Source organism: Conger conger, chromosome 10, assembly GCF_963514075.1.
Source record: "Conger conger chromosome 10, fConCon1.1, whole genome shotgun sequence".
Lineage (NCBI taxonomy): Eukaryota > Metazoa > Chordata > Actinopteri > Anguilliformes > Congridae > Conger > Conger conger.
Genome location: NC_083769.1, coordinates 48,179,805 through 48,200,250, shown reverse-complemented (window position 1 = coordinate 48,200,250; position 20,446 = coordinate 48,179,805). Strand labels below are relative to the sequence as shown.

Here is a 20,446-nt window from a genome sequence, read left to right as displayed (position 1 = left end):
CAATAACAGTGGCACAAAACAAAATCCGCACTACCTTTTAGTCCCCATTTCAATTCATTTTCCAAAAATGTCCAAATGTTGTTTGACCCCCCCCCCCCTCTCTCTCTCTCTCTATCTCTCTCTCTCTCTCTCTGTCACTAGATGGCACTCCGTTATCAGAACAACACTACTTAGTATTGCGACGCCTTTATTCTCTGGTGCTTAAACCCCCTCATGGTTGGAGGACTGAGGGATTGAGACGCACCCAGCTGTTTCCCAACGCCCGTAGGCTGTGCCCACAGTTTAATTATCGCTTCTCTCACAGTATTCCTGCAACTGTGCCGTTCCCAAGTGGTGTGTGCGTTTAAGGCTGCTCTTTATCCCAGCTCTGTCACGGTTTCTGTGGAGACGCCAGGGGAAGACAGAAGTTGAGTTGGATGTGGTGGGCGGGAGCATTTTCAGCAGGAAGCAGGAGACTTTGGCCACCGTGCTGAACGGCGCATTTTCAGCGATGTGATGTTTACTGCACAAAGATATGTGGTCACGCTTACGAGACAAATGGCTTAATTATAACTACCGCAAAACCTCATTTACATTTTTAAAATTCCTATAATTACTGCAATTCATATCTTTATGTAATTATACCAGTATTTCTGCAGTTACTTGAAGTGTTTTTCTTGCTTTAGACCACACTCCTTTGAACACATTCATACCTGACATTGTAAAGCTGGCAGGTGGTCATAAACTTCTTTAGGTGTCTGAAACATCCTTCACTTTACACAAAAGTGTCACTTTTTCTATGATGTGAAACGAAAGTAATTGAGTCAATATTAATAGGGTAATTAATCATCAGTATGCACCACTCTTTCAGGCTATGCATAGCCTAGATACAAAACTAAAAAAAAAAACATCAAAACTTTTTTTTAGATATATATTTGTAAATCGATTTTTCTTCTGCCTTCACTGACTTTTGGAGGCAAGAGCGAGAGCTGCATTTTAAACTACACAAGGTATCAAAACAAATGATCTGGTGAGCGGAGTAGCGTGGAGAACAACAACTTAAGTCTGCAGTGGCTTTTAATTGTCATGGAACTCTGAAATGTTATAAAACCACACATCACAGTTATTCAGACGCTCTCTACTCGCACTAATCAGAGTGTATAATCACTGTAAGCAATTATGCATTTCACAATAATCAGGGTTTTTTTCTTTTTTCCACTGTAGCAATGGAAGGGAAAGTTTCTTTTGAGGGAACTGAAAGCAATGCCCAGCGACAGTACACAGTATGGCAGTAAGTCCTAAACTAACAAAACACCCACTATTGTTTTTTTAAATTTTTTTATCATCACTGTATGACAGTAAAAGGATAAGCCCCCTGCTGTTTAAGCTTACAGATGTCAAGAATTCAACCTTTAGATTATCGGAAAACATGCCTTCTGCGTCCCCGACCGCCTTGGATCTAACAAGAAGGGAACCGACCTTACTCAGACACCGGTCTGCAGCGCGCTCTTATCGGGGAACGCCAGCGTGAAGGGGAACAGGTCGCCGCCGGCCGCCGCGAGGCTCCGCGGGTCGGCCTCGTCGAACGCGGGCGAGACCTCGTGCGCCAGCAGCCGGGCGGCGAAGCCGCGGCCCAGGCAGTAGATGACGTCGTCCACGGCGACGCAGCGGAAGGCGGGGCGCGGGGCGGGGCGCCTGCGGCAGCACTCGTACCACAGGCGGGCCGTCACGTGGTAGCGGTAGACGGCGAGGCCCCGCGAGGGGAGGACGTCGAAGCGGTAGAGGGAGCTCCGCACCGCCGCCAGCTCCACGGTGCTCCCCGGGCCGCCCGCCACCGGGCTCTGCCGCCAGGCGTCCGCCCGCGGGTCGTAGCGCAGCAGGGCGTGCCTGGGGCCGCCGCCCAGGACGAAGAGCTCCCCGGCGCAGGAGGTCGCGCGGTGCGCCCCGTCCACGGGCAGCGGGGCCGCGAAGCTCCAGCGGGCCGTCTGCGGGTCGTACCGCTCCACGGTGCGGAGGCCCTCCCCGCCCACGGCGTACACCTGCCCCCGCAGGGCCGCCAGCCTGCACTGCCGCCTCGCCTGGTTCATGGGCCGGAGCTCCGTCCAGCCGCGCGTCGCCGGGTTGAAGCAGAACACCCTCCCCGACGGGCGCGCGTAGCGGCCGGCGCCCTCGCAGCCCACGGCGACGAAGAGGTAGTTGTCCATCGTGCACACGGCGCAGCCCCCCGACACGACCTCTGTGGGGAGGGGACTCATGTGGTGCCAGGTGTCCTGGTAGTCGTCGTAACAGTACAGCCCGCTGGATACGCCGGAGTCACTGGACCCCGCCATCGCCCTGGTCCTCATCCAGTCCTCTGGGTTAATGTCGGCCGCCATTAAGTACTTCCTCCCCTTCATCCTCTGAGTGCGGATCTCCTCTCGGTCATGGGCAGTCAGCCTCCCGTATAGCCCTGGATCTTGTAGCACCTGTAGGTAGTTGTCCGACATGACCCTCAGGGCTGATTCCTCCAGGCTTGCATGTCTGTACTTTCTGGCGAGAGTCAGGGCTTGTAGGCAGTTGCCTAGATTCAGTCGGCCTATTAGACTGTCCAGCTCCGGATTTCTAGCGCTCTCTAGTGGTGGCTGTGAGAAGTGGGCCCTTGTTGGGGACTCGAAGCGGATTGGTGGTTTGTTTGGCAGACTGGGGCTGGGGCTCCGATCCACGGTGGAACGAGCCGTAGAGCCGATCGGGTTTGAGTCTCCTTCTCCAACATCCCGCATGATCAGGGGAGAGACGTGGGATCCTGGGGTGACGGGTAGCTTGGCGGTTCTGCCTCCAGCGTAGCGCTCTCTTCCCATCGCCCTCCCCCGCGGCTGTAGGTCCTGTGAGGTGAGGTCTTGGTACTGCCTCACTGTCGGACTCCGGACGTCCGGACTGGACGGGTAGTCGGACGACTGGGAGGAGGACTCGGCGTAGAATTCGTAGATCTTCCCGCGCACCTCCACCTGCTCGCGGCCGGGCCTCTCCAGGAGCAGGTTGGCGTCCTCCACCCGGATCTCCACCTTGGACCGGAAGCTGGAGAAGGTGCCGGGGTGGCCCAGGTCCTGGCGGAGTTCCCGCCGCACGCCGGCACTTTGCTCCAGCTTCCTCAGCGTGCACGGGGAGCGCCGGCCCGTTGGGCTCGCTCGGCCCGGTTCGGTGGCAGGCGGCGGAGATAACGTGCAGCCCAGACCGCGGGGAGCGCCTCTGCCCTCGCCGTTTGGCTGTGGCTCGCTCTGAAGCACTTCGGCGTGGCTGTACGCCGACGGAGACTCAGGGCGATATTCCCGCTGCTCCGAAAGACCTTTTCTGGAATTCTCAGGGCGGTGTTTGATGTGTTCCACAGCCTCCTTTTCCGAAGGGCTCAGGGGGGGTTGGCGGCGGTCCCAAGTCCCATTCTCTGGGGAGTGCTTGTGCCGTCCGCCAGGCTCACTCTCATAATCCTCACTGGAATATTTCTCAGAGATCTGAGTTTTGGAATTCTCAGCGGGGTATTCCCGGCGTTCCGGACGGTCGTTTTCCGGATCCCGCGGAGAGTCTTCGGCCCGTCCCGTCTCAGCGCTCGCCGGTACCTGGGCCTTTTCCGGCCGCAGCTCAGCTTTGCATTTTATGCAAGTGCCTGCAGGTGTTTGGGAATCTGTCGGCGGTCCGACGCTCCCATTAGATTGATCCGGCGCTCTCCGGCGCCAGCGCCGGCCCCGGCCCCAGGACCCAGAGAATTTATAAGCCCAGGAAATGAGCAGCACGGCGACAAGAGATAGAGCAAACTTTCCCATAAGCTGCATGTCAAACCCAGCGCCCGGGAGATCTTCTGCCGTTGCCATTTTCTCTTTTTCAAGGCCGGTCAGGTCTGCAGGGGTTGCCAGGCGATGGTTAATCTCTCTGAAGTGCCGCTGCCTTCTGCATTCCGCCAGTCGCAACTCTCGTCAGTTGGCACGTTTTCACACGAAACAAGGTCCCGGTCGTTTGTGTGTGCGTGGATGTGCATTTATGAGCAAGTACAGGTATACGTGTGTGTGTGTGTGTGTGTGAGAGAGAGGGAGTGTGTCCTTCTTCTGTCCTTCCTTGGGATGACTAACCCTGGCACCTGAAGGACTCCCTCTATCGCTTCATTATTTGCATCCCCCACACGGCGAGGCGGGGCCAACCTCGCCACAAGTGCTCGGAACAAAATGGCCGCCGGCCACGGTCGTTCCCTGCTTGTTTTTGGATACCTCGCAGATCCACTCCTGTGTTCTGCTGCCATTACACCTCGGCTGTTGCGCTTCACTTTAAACATAGGTTAGGGGAACTACTGCTGTTTTCTTTCCCCCCCCCCCCCACTGCACTACACAGAATGTAAAACTGAAGACATTATTATGGTTCATTAGTGGGGATATATATACGCCACATACAGGTAAGTTATAGTTTATCTCTATTTTCACAAGCTGGCAGGCAGTGCCGATAGAACTATGATTCAGTGCGGTGGTATACAAGTAATTGCAGGGCTGTTGTTTGCTGACAGGGCAGAGACTGCTAGCACGTGCTGTTATGAAAGCTCTTGAGCAGGATCTAGTCGTTTGCATGTAGTGTTTGCATAGCCAACATCAGCCCCAACCACACCAGGCATCTTATCAGTGGACTTTATACTCGTATCAATGAGCCAATTCTATGCTCTTATATAAACTTGTGTGCCATAAATGTGGGTGATTTGGGAGATGACCAGTTATCTAATAGTATTTTATTGCTATGCAGTAATGTGACATTAGTGTAAAAGAAAAATAAAAGAACGTCTAATGCAGCTTTTGAATACTTGGTCTCATATTAAATGTTAGTTTACAAATTGCTTGACAGAAATGGCTTTTGAATCTTGCTTTACTTTGAAAATAGTGTCCATCAAACTTATTTTATTTTTTTATCCATCAAACTTAATGTTGATGGCCTTCTTTTTTTTTTTCATAGCCATTACAGAGAATGTGAGTGGTGACCTTTCGAAAAATATGTCACAGATAAATATTAATCTTTCTGATGATTTACATTTGGATACAAAATAACCACTTGTTTCATCTCCTGCCCTGAAGATGTTTCAGAAAATTCGAGATGGCAGCAAGACAAGCATTACTATTCACTGTACAGTACATTTGACTTATTCATTACTATAAATCAAAATTATTGAAATATTATGCTCATTCTCTATATATTTGTTAAGTCAACAGCAACCCGATGTAAAAATAATGAAAGCAAAATTAGGTTCTTAAATTAAAGAATAACATAACATACTTGATATGACAGTGTCCATTGAAAAAGTTCATTCATTCATTCATTATCCTAACCTGCTTATCCTAAACAGGGTTGCAGGGGCGATGTTCAACATTTTTTATTGATATATCTCTGAATTGTTGTTAATTTTAAGAAATGCATGTCAGTTCTTCAAGTCGGTTATATCACAATTCAGCAAAAAAAAAAAAGTATTTGTTTTCTCCTCTGTGTCATATTCAAACTGTCATGATGGCACCATAGATGAGGGGCAATGGCTAATATTCTTTCTTCGATTTCCATGTTTCCTGGGAGACCGGATTTAAATGCGATAGGAACGGAATCTCATCGCCCATCACCGTGCCAGATAGTGACTTTAGCATGTGAAATGGTGGATCGGGGCCAACGGATACCGTATAACCTCCATCTTCTTGGAATTTCATCAAAGCACCGATCGTCATTTATTCTCACATGTTGTGTAACCCAGCCCTGCACGTCAGATAGAAACTGACCTGTGTTATGTGTGTCATAGTCTACCAATAAGGGATGCATCTCAGCCCTAAACCATACAATGCAGTACAGTGTATACCTTGTACTCTATGTATATATACACAGAGCTGTTCGCATTGCAGCCAGACAGTAATATAGCTGCAATGCTTTCCCCATGGAAACCATTCATACAGATATATAAAACACATGAATTATAGACAAAAACTAGTTTTGTGTGTTTATTTTTTTGACCTATGTTGATTTCATTTAAACATCACATGAAATAAAATCGGTAGCTCTGATCACCGTGAGGCAAAAGTCCACTTGCTTCCCACTTCGCTGCCCTGAACCTTAATGTTCTTTTTTTTCTTCTTCAATTATTTACAGAAATGTACACAAAATACATTTAAAAAGGGAGATTTCTGCTCATCTACCTGGAAAATAACACTATCACAGTTTTGAGTATAATCTTCTTGGTAATCCCAATCATGAATCACTTGGAAAAAAATAATAAAAATATATAAACAAGACGACGGTGCGTAACCATGACAGCGTTGTGACACAAATTCAGTCTACTTAAATCTGCATAGTATACAGGGGGGACCCAACCGAACGGCGCGGGGTGGGGAACAACGTGGGCCAGCCCACTGCACTCTGGGGGATTTTCTTTAACGAGAGAAAAGAGAAAAATAACAACCAAAAAAAAAAAAAAAAACCAAAAAAAAACCACAAAAAAAAAAAAAAAAAAACCCTACAAGACAAATGCCGTTGTGATGAACGATAAAGCAAAACCAGGCTGAAGCAGTCAGTTTCTCTTTCGTGTTTCAGAGCTGATGGTTCACGGCGAGACGAGGAGAGGAAGAGGAGGAGGAGGAAGGGGCTGAAGGTCGAGAGGCGTTCTCCTGTCCTTCGTCTGTCTCTGTTTTTATTTATTAATCCCTTCTTTCTTTTTTCCATTTTACAAAACTCTGAGGAGGAGGAGCAGGATGGGGGGGGGCTCTCTGCGGGTTTGTGTGGCGTCGGCGGACGGACGGACAGACGGATGGGCGGGGCGGAGGGAGGGAGGGCCGGGCGGGGCGGGGCGAGGGCCGGGCGGGGCGAGGGGAGGGTCGGGCGGGGCGTCTGGAGAAAGGCCTGAACAGCAAGCTCACGTCACCGCCAGAGTCACTGTTACCACGGCGACCGCCACCACCAATCCCGCCAGGCCGCTGCAGGAGGCTCCGTCTGCAAAGACACCAGACACAGACACGCCATTACAGACACGCCGTTACAGACACGCCGTTACAGACCACCGTTACAGACACGCCGTAACAGACCACCGTTACAGACATTACAGACACGCCGTTACAGACCGCCGTTACAGACATTACAGAGACGCCGTTACAGACATTACAGAGACGCCGTTACAGACCACCGTTACAGACACGCCGTTACAGACCACCGTTACAGACACACCGTTACAGACCACCGTTACAGACCACCGTTACAGACACGCCGTTACAGACCACCGTTACAGACACGCCGTTACAGACCACCGTTACAGACATTACAGACACGCCGTTACAGACCACCGTTACAGACATTACAGACACGCCGTTACAGACCACCGTTACAGACATTACAGACACACCATTACAGACCACCATTACAGACACGCCGTTACAGACACGCCGTTACAGACACGTTGTTACAGACACGCCATAACAGACATCACAGACACGCCTTTACAGACATTACAGACATGCCGTTACAGACATTACAGACATGCCATTAGAGACATTACAGACATGCCATTACAGATATTACAGACATGCCATTAAAGACATAACAGACACGCCTTTACAGAAAATACAGACATGCCGTTAGAGACCGCCCTCAACCCTCTGCCCGCACATCTTCACAGGGACCAATCCCAGTCACTCCACTCTCTGGACACGCAGAACGCCAGCCTCCATCCAGGGAACGGCTAACATAAAGCCTCCATCCAGGGAACGGCTAACATAAAGCCTCCATCCAGGGAACGGCTAACATAAAGCCCTAAGACTGGAGCACGCGGGGACTATAACTCTAAATCCAGTCGACTGCAGAATTTAGTGAGACACCACGGCCATTCTCCCTGTAGTCTCATATATTTACAAAAAGGACACCTTGAGAGATAATGATCTTTCGGGGCAGAACGGATGATAATAATGTAATTATGCAGTAACGTTTTTGTGACTTTTATCAGAGTAGCCGAATTTGAGTTTGTATGTAATTTTCTCCTGTACAAGCAGAGAGTAAAGGACTCGTTTGTAAGGCAGTAGATGAGAGGTGTGGTGTTGGGAGCATCAGCCGGGTTCATTATCATAAACAGTCGAGCAGCAACGGTCCCGAAGCACTCTCAGGGGGAAGGCTTAGGCAGAGGAAGCAAATGGGCTCCATCGCTCCTTAATAAAAAATCAATAACGGGGCGCTGAGTGTCATGTTCTGTACGCAGAGATAAAAGGGCTTTAATCCCATGAACCAGGAGGGTGTGGGATTAAGCCCTCAGCGAGACCTCGCTGTGGGAGCCAATGAATTACATTACAGGCAGAGTGACTTTCAACACAAACACCGGTGTGAATATCCGCCATGCCCGTCAGCAAACTATGACAGCTGGATTCATCCTGTGATCAGGCAGATCAGGCAGTGTAAGTACAGTAAAGAGGTGCGTCAGCACGTCTCTGCGTGTCAGCGCCCTCTTCTGGCTGCAGTCCGCCTGCGCAGCTGCTCATCAAACACTACCCTGCTCTGTAGGGAAGGACCCTGCACACACCACAGGAGGAGAGGGCTGACTCTCTGTGCTCTCCCGGATTAACACGGGAGATTACACCGATGGGAAGCTCCTAAAACAATCAGCCGAAATGGGGTGAGGCTTTAAGAGCGCGGCGTTTGTGACGCTGTCCTCGCTGTTGGTCCCACGCTCGCTCGCTCTCCTGGCGCGGGACGGAGCAGGGCTGCAGGTGAGCGCGCGTGGCGGTGGGTGGGTTGCTAGGCTGCAGCGACACCTCCGCCGTCCGTCAGCGTCTGGGCCTGTCTGCATGCAAAGCGCGCTCACCCCCCCGACCTCATCCTGCCTGTGGCAGCACACCTGTGCGCCCCGGACCGGCCCGGCGGAGATACAGTGACATGAGCCCATGGGGCGGGGCGGGGCGGGGCAGGATAACGCCCCAATATCGGGGGCACACAGCGGTGCGCCTGGACGGCTGCTGATTGGCTAAAGAGCCCAGTCGACTTCCTGCCGATGCCACAGACCCTTCAGGGGAGTGCCGCTGGCTCAGCCAATCCGTCACAGCCATTAGAGTCAGCCTCAGCCCCCAGCCATGAATATCCAATGTGTACACGCCACATAAATAAACCATCACACTCAGTGAGCACTTTATTAGATTCCTTCTGCTGCTGCTGTAGCCTGTCCACTTCAGAGGTTTGACACGTTGCGTGTTCAGAGATGCTCGTTTCCGCATACCACTGTAGTAATGTGTGGTTATTTACGTTACTGTCGCCTTCCTGTCATTTACCTGAAGGCGTTTTTTGCACTTGGCCTCCATAGACTAGTACAACAGTCAGGAAAACATCCGACCAGCTCGTTTAATCAGGACAAATTAGTCCAGAAACAGAGACTGGATACAAAGGGTTCCTCTTCCAACATCTTCAAACGTCAGCAACACTACGCCAACAGTCCACAAACTACGGCAACCACTCCGCTGCCCTTACACAACAAAGAGGCTTTTTCGGGGTTTACAATTGTGCAGAAGCACATAGTGTATATGGAAGCTGACACAGATATCAGCAGAAGGATCAGACAAGAGGAACAGGACCAGGAAGGGAGACGCAGGGGACTGAGGGAGGCGCTCTCATCCTGCCCAGCCGAAGCGCTCTCATCCTGGGGCAAAGCGAAGGCTGATGGTGGGGCTCCCTGTGAGGCACCGCAACATCTGAATCCGTCAGATGGTACTCTTAGCAGTGTTTTAACTCTGCCATCCGATGTGTGTTTAATGCGTTTATCCCCGTTTGACATTAAACACAAGCGAGAAATGTTTACTCACTGCTTTGATTCTGTGCTCCTTTCCTCATGCTTGGGTTCTCTGAGGAAAAAAAAAAAACAAGAGAAAGGGAGAAAAACTTCTGTGAGTTTAACAAACTTTTCTCCTACTCCGAAGGTTGCTTCTGCACAGTGTGAAGTGTGAGATATGTGTGTTTGAGTGTCACAAGTTTTTAATGAGTTTTAACAATGCTGGGGTTCGTCTAACGGGAGGCTGAAAAAGACCATCGTGTGTGAAAATTGGTGATATCCAGTCATGCATGCTAATGACCAAGCTGTGTAAGATTTTATCAAACCAGTTATAAATATAAATAATGTGACGTCATGACCACATGCAAACTTTTCAGTTAAAATGAAGAAAAGTTCATCCTTTATACAGGTAGGTCTACAGATAAAGCATAAGGACGTTTCTGAAAAATCTAAACTTTAAAAGTGTCATTATAATATTATAAGTGGTTTCAGAAAAACAATCTGAATGACTGAACAGGCAATATGGCACTCAGGACGGCTCCTCTGCTCCCTAATGCATGAAGAATGGAATAGTTTGAGGTCAAATGGGGCAGGATTTCTCCAAAACAGACACATTTTCTTTGATTATTTTTCTTATTAAATATAAATGACCCCCCTTTCCATTTGAATTTGAAAGAGATTTATGTGAAAATAATGAATAATCAAAAATAAGACTACGGGCTTATGTGTTTTGCTCTTTGTGTTTATTTATTTTTACTGAAATAGATTTTCCATCATTCATGTCACCCAACACATTTTCTTTTATTAACATTTATCAATTTACATGATTTCCAATCCATTCTGAACCCTAAGCCAAGCACTGACCTGAACTCAGTCTGGAGGTTAAACTGTGGCCCTCGTCCTGCACTAGATATTTCATTATTTTATTTATTGTTTTTTTGTTTCTAATTTGAATGGAATAATGACAAGTTTAGGATTTCTTCAGTATATTCATTCAATATTTTCAACATTTTTTAAATCAAACTCATAAAATGTACATAATTCATATCCAGATTATTATTATTATTTTTTATTACTTTTCTCTTTTTCAAATATAAAGAAAAAGTATAGAGCCAAATCAAGCTCTATATGTAACATTGAGCTCACTGTATGCATTTCTATTTTCTCCAGTGATATTGACATTTTCTCAAAAACCAATTCAAACACATTAATTCATTAATTTCATTGTTGGGATTGAAGAAAGATTTTTGCTCATTCAACTGCATAGAGAAATACCACAACCAGAGTAACACTCTTTCAGTTTTTGGGTATGAAGACATGATGTATTTTCCTGATTATCATTTTTTAAAATCTGTGCTACTCTTTGCAGGAAGGAAGAGTGTTTTCTGTAGACTGGATGCCAAATAAAAATATGCAGTGTCATTTGAGCTCTTTTAATCATGTAATGTACCTTCTTATGTGTTTTAATGTGTGATTTTACTGTAGATTTTATTGTGGTGGTCTTGACCAGGTCACTCTTGTAAAAGAGATCTCAATTTCCTGTTTAATATATTAAAGGTGAATAAAACTGATGTCTCAATCTTTTGGCTAGAAAACCTCACATTTAAATGTTTGCAAATAATTAACAATTATGTAACAAATTTTAATTCATTATTGTCATTGCCGGGGTTGAAAAAATATTATTTTTCATTCATTTGCAGAGGTAATATACGTATTTAGATTTTTTTTACACATTTGGAAAACATGTTTATATTACAATCACATGTTCAATGGCAATTCTGATAAAATTTTCAGCGGGAAAAGAAATTGTAGAAAAAAAATGTCACATTCCAAAATGAGAAAAAGTGCAAAAAAATTGTGTGTTATAGGATATCCTGTTTATATTATAACCATGTTGAAATGAATGAAAATAAATGTGTTTTGTGTCTTTCATGATGAAAAATGTTGAATGTTGAAAATGACAATACAATTTTATTTAGGTTTAAGCAGATATTTTTTAGGCAATCAATTTTATATTCCAAGCATGTTGAAATAAATGCAACATGTTTTAAGAAATTTTTTCCAGAGGGGTTACGTCCAAAATGTGATTTTTAAATTTTTTTTTAAATAAAAATCATAATTTACTCAAGTGAATATGAAATCATGTTTACATTCACAATCACGTTGAAATTAATAGAAACAAACAGGAATAAATGTAAGACATTTAAGATGAAAAATGTTTGTCAGTGGAAAAAAAACAAAACTATAGTCTTGAGTCTAAAACTTGAGAAATGGTCCAAAAAATATATTTTTCCCCACAATTCATGACTGGAATAGATAGTAAATCGTGTTTATAATACACCCATGTAGAAATAAGTGAAAACTAATGCAATTTAAAACATTTATGATGAAAAATGTTTGTCAGTGGATAATGAAAAAATAAATAAGACTATTATAGTCTTATGTATAAAACTTGGTCTGAAATTTTTTTTTCCACATTTTTTGACTGAAATAAATAGTAAATCATGTTTATAATACACCCATGTAGAAATAAGTGAAAACGAAAGCATTTTAAAACATTTCTGATGAAAAATGTTTGTCAGTGGAAAATAAAAAAATACATAAGACTATAGTCTTATGTCTAAAACTTGAGAAATGGTCTGAAATTTCTTTTTCCACATTTCTTGACTGGAATAGACAGTAAATCGTGTTTATAATACACCCATGTAGAAATAACTGAAAACTAATGCATTTTAAAACATTCATGATGAAAAATGTTTGTCAGTGGAAAATGAAAAAATACATAAGACTATAGTCTTATGTCTGAAACTTGAGAAATGGTCCAAAAAAATTATTTCCTAATTTTTTTGACTGAAATAGGTAGTAAACCGTGTTCATAATACACCCATGTATAAAAAAAATGAAAACTAATGCATTTTAAAACATTTCTGACAAAAAATGTTTGTCAATGGAAAATAAAAAAATACATAAGACTATTATAGTCTTATGTATAAAACATGAGAAATGGTCTGAAATTTCTTTTTCCACATTTCTTGACTGGAATAGATAGTAAATCGGGTTTATAATACACCCATGTAGAAATAAGTGAAAACTAATGCATTTTAAAACATTTATGACGAAAAATGTTTGTCAGTGGAAAATAAAAAAATAAATAAGACTATTATAGTCTTATGTATAAAACTTGGTCCGAAATGTTTATTTTCCTAATTTTTTGACTGAAATAAATAGTAAATTCGTGTTTATAATACACCCATGTAGAAATAAGTGAAAACTAATGCATTTTAAAACATTTATGATGAAAAATGTTTGTCAGTGGAAAATAAAAAAATACATAAGACTATAGTCTTATGTCTAAAACTTGAGAAATGGTCTGAAATTTTTTCTTCCACATTTCTTGACTGAAATAGGTAGTAAACCGGGTTTATAATACACCCATGTAGAAATAAGTGAAAACGAATGCGATTTAAAACATTTATGATGAAAAATGTTTGTCAGTGGATAATGAAAAAATACATAAGACTATAGTCTTATGTCTAAAACTTGAGAAATGGTCCAAAAAAATTATTTCCTAATTCTTTTGACTGAAATAGGTAGTAAACCGTGTTCATAATACACCCATGTATATAAAAAAATGAAAACTAATGCATTTTAAAACATTCATGATGAAAAATGTTTGTCAGTGGAAAATTAAAAAATAAATAAGACTATAGTCTTATGTCTAAAACTTGAGAAATGGTCTGAAATTTTTTTCCCCACATTTCTTGACTGAAATAGGTAGTAAACCGTGTTCATAATACACCCATGTATAAAAAAATGAAAACGAATGCATTTTAAAACATTCATGATGAAAAATGTTAGTCAGTGGAAAATGAAAAAATACGTAAGACTATAGTCTTATGTCTAAAACTTGAGAAATGGTCTGAAATTTCTTTTTCCACATTTCTTGACTGAAATAAATAGTAAATCGGGTTCATAATACACCCATGTAGAAATAAGTGAAAACTAATGCAATTTAAAACATTTATGATGAAAAATGTTTGTCAGTGGATAATGAAAAAATACATAAGACTATAGTTTTATGTCTAAAACTTGAGAAATGGTCCAAAAAAATTATTCCCTAATTTTTTTGACTGAAATAGGTAGTAAACCGTGTTCATAACACACCCATGTATATAAAAAAATGAAAACTAATGCATTTTAAAACATTCATGATGAAAAATGTTTGTCAGTGGAAAATTCAAAAATAAATAAGACTATAGTCTTATGTCTAAAACTTGAGAAATGGTCTGAAATTTTTTTTCCCACAGTTCTTGACTGAAATAGGTAGTAAACCGTGTTCATAATACACCCATGTATAAAAAAAATGAAAACTAATGCATTTTAAAACATTCATGATGAAAAATGTTTGTCAGTGGAAAATTAAAAAATAAATAAGACTATAGTCTTATGTCTAAAACTTGAGAAATGGTCTGAAATTTCTTTTTCCACATTTCTTGACTGGAATAGACAGTAAATCGTGTTTATAATACACCCATGTAGAAATAACTGAAAACTAATGCATTTTAAAACATTCATGATGAAAAATGTTTGTCAGTGGAAAATGAAAAAATACATAAGACTATAGTCTTATGTCTGAAACTTGAGAAATGGTCCAAAAAAATTATTTCCTAATTTTTTTGACTGAAATAGGTAGTAAACCGTGTTCATAATACAGCCATTTAGAAATAAGTGAAAACTAATGCATTTTAAAACATTGATGATGAAAAATGTTTGTCAGTGGAAAATAAAAAAATACATAAGACTATAGTCTTATGTCTAAAACTTGAGAAATGGTCCCAAAAAATTATTCCCTAATTTTTTTGACTGAAATAGGTAGTAAACCGTGTTCATAATACACCCATGTATAAAAAAAAATGAAAACTAATGCATTTTAAAACATTCATGATGAAAAATGTTTGTCAGTGGAAAATTAAAAAATAAATAAGACTATAGTCTTATGTCTAAAACTTGAGAAATGGTCAGAAATCTTTTTTCCCACATTTCTTGACTGAAATAGGTAGTAAACCGTGTTCATAATACACCCAGGTATAAAAAAAAAAAGAAAACTAATGCATTTTAAAACATTCATGATGAAAAATGTTTGTCAGTGGATAATGAAAAAATACATAAGACTATAGTTTTATGTCTAAAACTTGAGAAATGGTCCAAAAAAATTATTCCCTAATTTTTTTGACTGAAATAGGTAGTAAACCGGGTTCATAACACAACCATGTATATAAAAAAATGAAAACTAATGCATTTTAAAACATTCATGATGAAAAATGTTTGTCAGTGGAAAATTCAAAAATAAATAAGACTATAGTCTTATGTCTAAAACTTGAGAAATGGTCAGAAATCTTTTTTCCCACATTTCTTGACTGAAATAGGTAGTAAACCGTGTTCATAATACAGCCATGTATAAAAAAAAATGAAAACTAATGCATTTTAAAACATTTATGACGAAAAATGTTTGTCAGTGGAAAATTCAAAAATACATAAGACTATAGTCTTATGTCTAAAACATGAGAAATGGTCTGAAATTTCTTTTTCCACATTTCTTGACTGGAATAGATAGTAAATCGTGTTTATAATACACCCACGTAGAAATAAGTGGAAACTAATGTATTTTAAAACATTTATGACGAAAAATATTTGTCAGTGGAAAATTAAAAAATAAATAAGACTATTATAGTCTTATGTATAAAACTTGGTCCGAAATGTTTATTTTCCTAATTTTTTGACTGAAATAAATAGTAAATCGTGTTTATAATACACCCATGTAGAAATAAGTGAAAACTAATGCATTTTAAAACATTGATGAAGAAAAATGTTTGTCAGTGGAAAATAAAAAAATACATAAGACTATAGTCATATGTTTAAAACTTGAGAAATGGTCTGAAATTTTTTCTTCCACATTTCTTGACTGAAATAGGTAGTAAACCGGGTTTATAATACACCCATGTAGAAATAAGTGAAAACTAATGCGATTTAAAACATTTATGATGAAAAATGTTTGTCAGTGGATAATGAAAAAATACATGAGACTATAGTCTTATGTCTAAAACTTGAGAAATGGTCCAAAAAAATTATTTCCTAATTCTTTTGACTGAAATAGGTAGTAAACCGTGTTCATAATACACCCATGTATTAAAAAAATGAAAACTAATGCATTTGAAAACATTCATGATGAAAAATGTTTGTCAGTGGAAAATGAAAAAATAAATAAGACTATAGTCTTATGTCTAAAACTTGAGAAATGGTCTGAATTTTTTGTTAGAAAAAATACATAAGACTATAGTCTTATGTCTAAAACTTGAGAAATGGTCTGAAATTTTTTTCCCCACATTTCTTGACTGAAATAGGTAGTAAACCGTGTTCATAATACACCCATGTATAAAAAAAAATGAAAACTAATGCATTTTAAAACATTCATGATGAAAAATGTTAGTCAGTGGAAAATGAAAAAAATACGTAAGATTATAGTCTTATGTCTAAAACTTAAGAAATGGTCTGAAATTTTTTCTTCCACATTTCTTGACTGAAATAGGTAGTAAACCGGGTTTATAATACACCCATGTAGAAATAAGTGAAAACTAATGCATTTTAAAACATTTATGACGAAAAATGTTTGTCAGTGGAAAATAAAAAAATAAATAAGACTATTATAGTCTTATGTAAAAAACTTGGTCCGAAATGTTTATTTTCCTAATTTTTTGACTGAAATAAATAGTAAATCGTGTTTATAATACACCCATGTAGAAATAAGTGAAAACTAATGCGATTTAAAACATTTATGATGAAAAATGTTTGTCAGTGGATAATGAAAAAATACATAAGACTATAGTCTTATGTCTAAAACTTGAGAAATGGTCCAAAAAAATTATTTCCTAATTCTTTTGACTGAAATAGGTAGTAAACCGTGTTCATAATACACCCATGTATTAAAAAAATGAAAACTAATGCATTTGAAAACATTCATGATGAAAAATGTTTGTCAGTGGAAAATGAAAAAATACGTAAGACTATAGTCTTATGTCTAAAACTTGAGAAATGGTCTGAAATTTTTTTTTCCACATTTTTTTGACAGAAATAAATAGTAAATCATGTTTATAATACACCCATGTAGAAATAAGTGAAAACTAATGCATTTTAAAACATTTCTGACGAAAAATGTTTGTCAGTGGAAAATGAAAAAATACATAAGACTATAGTCTTATGTCTAAAACTTGAGAAATGGTCTGAAATTTCTTTTTCCACATTTCTTGACTGAAATAAATAGTAAATCGGGTTCATAATACACCCATGTAGAAATAAGTGAAAACTAATGCAATTTAAAACATTTATGATGAAAAATGTTTGTCAGTGGATAATGAAAAAATACATAAGACTATAGTTTTATGTCTAAAACTTGAGAAATGGTCCAAAAAAATTATTCCCAAATTTTTTTGACTGAAATAGGTAGTAAACCGTGTTCATAACACACCCATGTATATAAAAAAATGAAAACTAATGCATTTTAAAACATTCATGATGAAAAATGTTTGTCAGTGGAAAATTCAAAAATAAATAAGACTATAGTCTTATGTCTAAAACTTGAGAAATGGTCTGAATTTTTTTTTTCAAAAATACATAAGACTATAGTCTTATGTCTAAAACTTGAGAAATGATCTGAAATCTTTTTTCCCACATTTCTTGACTGAAATAAATAGTAAATCGGGTTTACAATACACCCATGTAGAAATAAGTGAAAACTAATGCAATTTAAAACATTTTTGATGAAAAATGTTTGTCAGTGGATAATGAAAAAATACATAAGACTATAGTTTTATGTCTAAAACTTGAGAAATGGTCCAAAAAAATTATTCCCAAATTTTTTTGACTGAAATAGGTAGTAAACCGTGTTCATAACACACCCATGTATATAAAAAAATGAAAACTAATGCATTTTAAAACATTCATGATGAAAAATGTTTGTCAGTGGAAAATTCAAAAATAAATAAGACTATAGTCTTATGTCTAAAACTTGAGAAATGGTCTGAATTTTTTTTTTCAAAAATACATAAGACTATAGTCTTATGTCTAAAACTTGAGAAATGGTCTGAAATTTTTTTTTTCACATTTTTTTGACAGAAATAAATAGTAAATCATGTTTATAATACACCCATGTAGAAATAAGTGAAAACTAATGCGATTTAAAACATTTATGATGAAAAATGTTTGTCAGTGGATAATGAAAAAATACATAAGACTATAGTCTTATGTCTAAAACTTGAGAAATGGTCCAAAAAAATTATTCCCAAATTTTTTTGACTGAAATAGGTAGTAAACCGTGTTCATAATACACCCATGTATATAAAAAAATGAAAACTAATGCATTTTAAAAAATTCATGATGAAAAATGTTTGTCAGTGGAAAATTAAAAAATAAATAAGACTACAGTCTTATGTCTAAAACTTGAGAAATGGTCTGAAATTTTTTTTCCCACATTACTTGACTGAAATAGGTAGTAAACCGTGTTCATAATACACCCATGTATAAAAAAATGAAAACTAATGCATTTTAAAACATTTCTGATGAAAAATGTTTGTCAGTGGAAAATAAAAAAATACATAAGACTATAGTCTTATGTCTAAAACTTGAGAAATGGTCCAAAAAAATTATTCCCTAAATTTTTTGACTGAAATAGGTAGTAAACCGTGTTCATAAACACCCATGTATATAAAAAAATGAAAACTAATGCATTTTAAAACATTCATGATGAAAAATGTTTGTCAGTGGAAAATTAAAAAATACATAAGACTATAGTCTTATGTCTAAAACTTGAGAAATGGTCCAAAAACATTATTTCCTAATTCTTTTGACTGAAATAGGTAGTAAACCGTGTTCATAATACACCCATGTATAAAAAAAAATGAAAACTAATGCATTTTAAAACATTCATGATGAAAAATGTTAGTCAATGGAAAATGAAAAAATACGTAAGACTATAGTCTTATGTCTAAAACTTGAGAAATGGTCTGAAATTTTTTTTTCCACATTTTTTGGACAGAAATGAATAGTAAATCATGTTTATAATACACCCATGTAGAAATAAGTGAAAACTAATGCATTTTAAAACATTCATGATGAAAAATGTTAGTCAGTGGAAAATGAAAAAATACGCAAGATTATAGTCTTATGTCTAAAACTTAAGAAATGGTCTGAAATTTTTTCTTCCACATTTCTTGACTGAAATAGGTAGTAAACCGGGTTTATAATACACCCATGTAGAAATAAGTGAAAACTAATGCATTTTAAAACATTTATGATGAAAAATGTTTGTCAGTGGAAAATTAAAAAATAAATAAGACTATTATAGTCTTATGTATAAAACTTGGTCCGAAATGTTTATTTTCCTAATTTTTTGACTGAAATAAATAGTAAATCGTGTTTATAATACACCCATGTAGAAATAAGTGAAAACTAATGCATTTTAAAACATTTCTGATGAAAAATGTTTGTCAGTGGAAATTAAAAAAATACATAAGACTATAGTCTTATGTCTAAAACTTGAGAAATGGTCTGAAATTTTTTCTTCCACATTTCTTGACTGAAATAGGTAGTGAACCGGGTTTATAATACACCCATGTAGAAATAAGTGAAAACTAATGCGATTTAAAACATTTATGATGAAAAATGTTTGTCAGTGGATAATGAAAAAATACACAAGACTATAGTCTTATGTCTAAAACTTGAGAAATGGTCCAAAAAAAATATTTCCTAATTCTTTTGACTGAAATAGGTAGTAAACCGTGTTCATAATACACCCATGTATAAAAAAAATGAAAACTAATGCATTTGAAAACATTCATGATGAAAAATGTTTGTCAGTGGAAAATTAAAAAATAAATAAGACTATAGTCTTATGTCTAAAACTTGAGAAATGGTCTGAATTTTTTTTTCCACATTTCTTGACTGAAATAGGTAGTAAACCGTGTTCATAATACACCCATGTATAAAAAAAATGAAAACTAATGCATTTTAAAACATTCATGATGAAAAATGTTTGTCAGTGGAAAATAAAAAAATACATAAGACTATACTCTTATGTCTAAAACTTGAGAAATGGTCTGAAATTTCTTTTTCCACATTTCTTGACTGAAATAAATAGTAAATCGGGTTTACAATACACCCATGTAGAAATAAGTGAAAACTAATGCAATTTAAAACATTTTTGATGAAAAATGTTTGTCAGTGGATAATGAAAAAATACATAAGACTATAGTTTTATGTCTAAAACTTGAGAAATGGTCTGAAATTTCTTTTTCCACATTTCTTGACTGAAATAAATAGTAAATCGGGTTTATAATACACCCATGTAGAAATAAGTGAAAACTAATGCAATTTAAAACATTTATGATGAAAAATGTTTGTCAGTGGATAATTAAAAAATACATAAGACTATAGTCTTATGTCTAAAACTTGAGAAATGGTCAAAAAAAATTATTCCCAAATTTTTTTGACTGAAATAGGTAGTAAACCGTGTTCATAATACACCCATGTATATAAAAAAATGAAAACTAATGCATTTTAAAACATTCATGATGAAAAATGTGTGTCAGTGGAAAATTAAAAAATAAATAAGACTATAGTCTTATGTCTAAAACTTGAGAAATG

General features: G+C 38.4%; 2 protein-coding genes across 3 annotated transcripts in view; both read right to left on the bottom strand.

Annotated features, from left to right (window-relative positions):
* Positions 1–1,463: 1,463 nt before the first annotated feature.
* On the bottom strand, positions 1,464–3,821 carry LOC133139585 (kelch domain-containing protein 7A-like). The gene has a single exon (XM_061259158.1). The coding sequence runs from the start codon at positions 3,819–3,821 to the stop codon at positions 1,464–1,466; it is 2,358 nt and encodes a 785-aa protein (XP_061115142.1).
* A 2,997-nt stretch (positions 3,822–6,818) lies between these two features.
* The window catches only part of LOC133139312 (immunoglobulin superfamily member 21-like), a 251,621-nt gene continuing 237,993 nt past the window's right edge, over positions 6,819–20,446 (bottom strand). For both annotated transcript variants that reach the window (XM_061258762.1, XM_061258763.1), the window contains exons 9-10: positions 9,786–9,824; positions 6,819–6,945 (exon numbers count right to left, since the gene is read on the bottom strand). In XM_061258762.1, coding sequence (XP_061114746.1) covers positions 6,869–6,945; positions 9,786–9,824 — 116 coding nt within the window. In that variant the 3' untranslated portion in view covers positions 6,819–6,868. The remainder of the gene's footprint in view (positions 6,946–9,785; positions 9,825–20,446) is intronic.

Bases quoted from the DNA above. Each gene is read 5' to 3' on its own strand.
- LOC133139585 (XM_061259158.1), bottom strand. From the start codon at position 3,821: ATGGCAACGGCAGAAGATCTCCCGGGCGCTGGGTTTGACATGCAGCTT.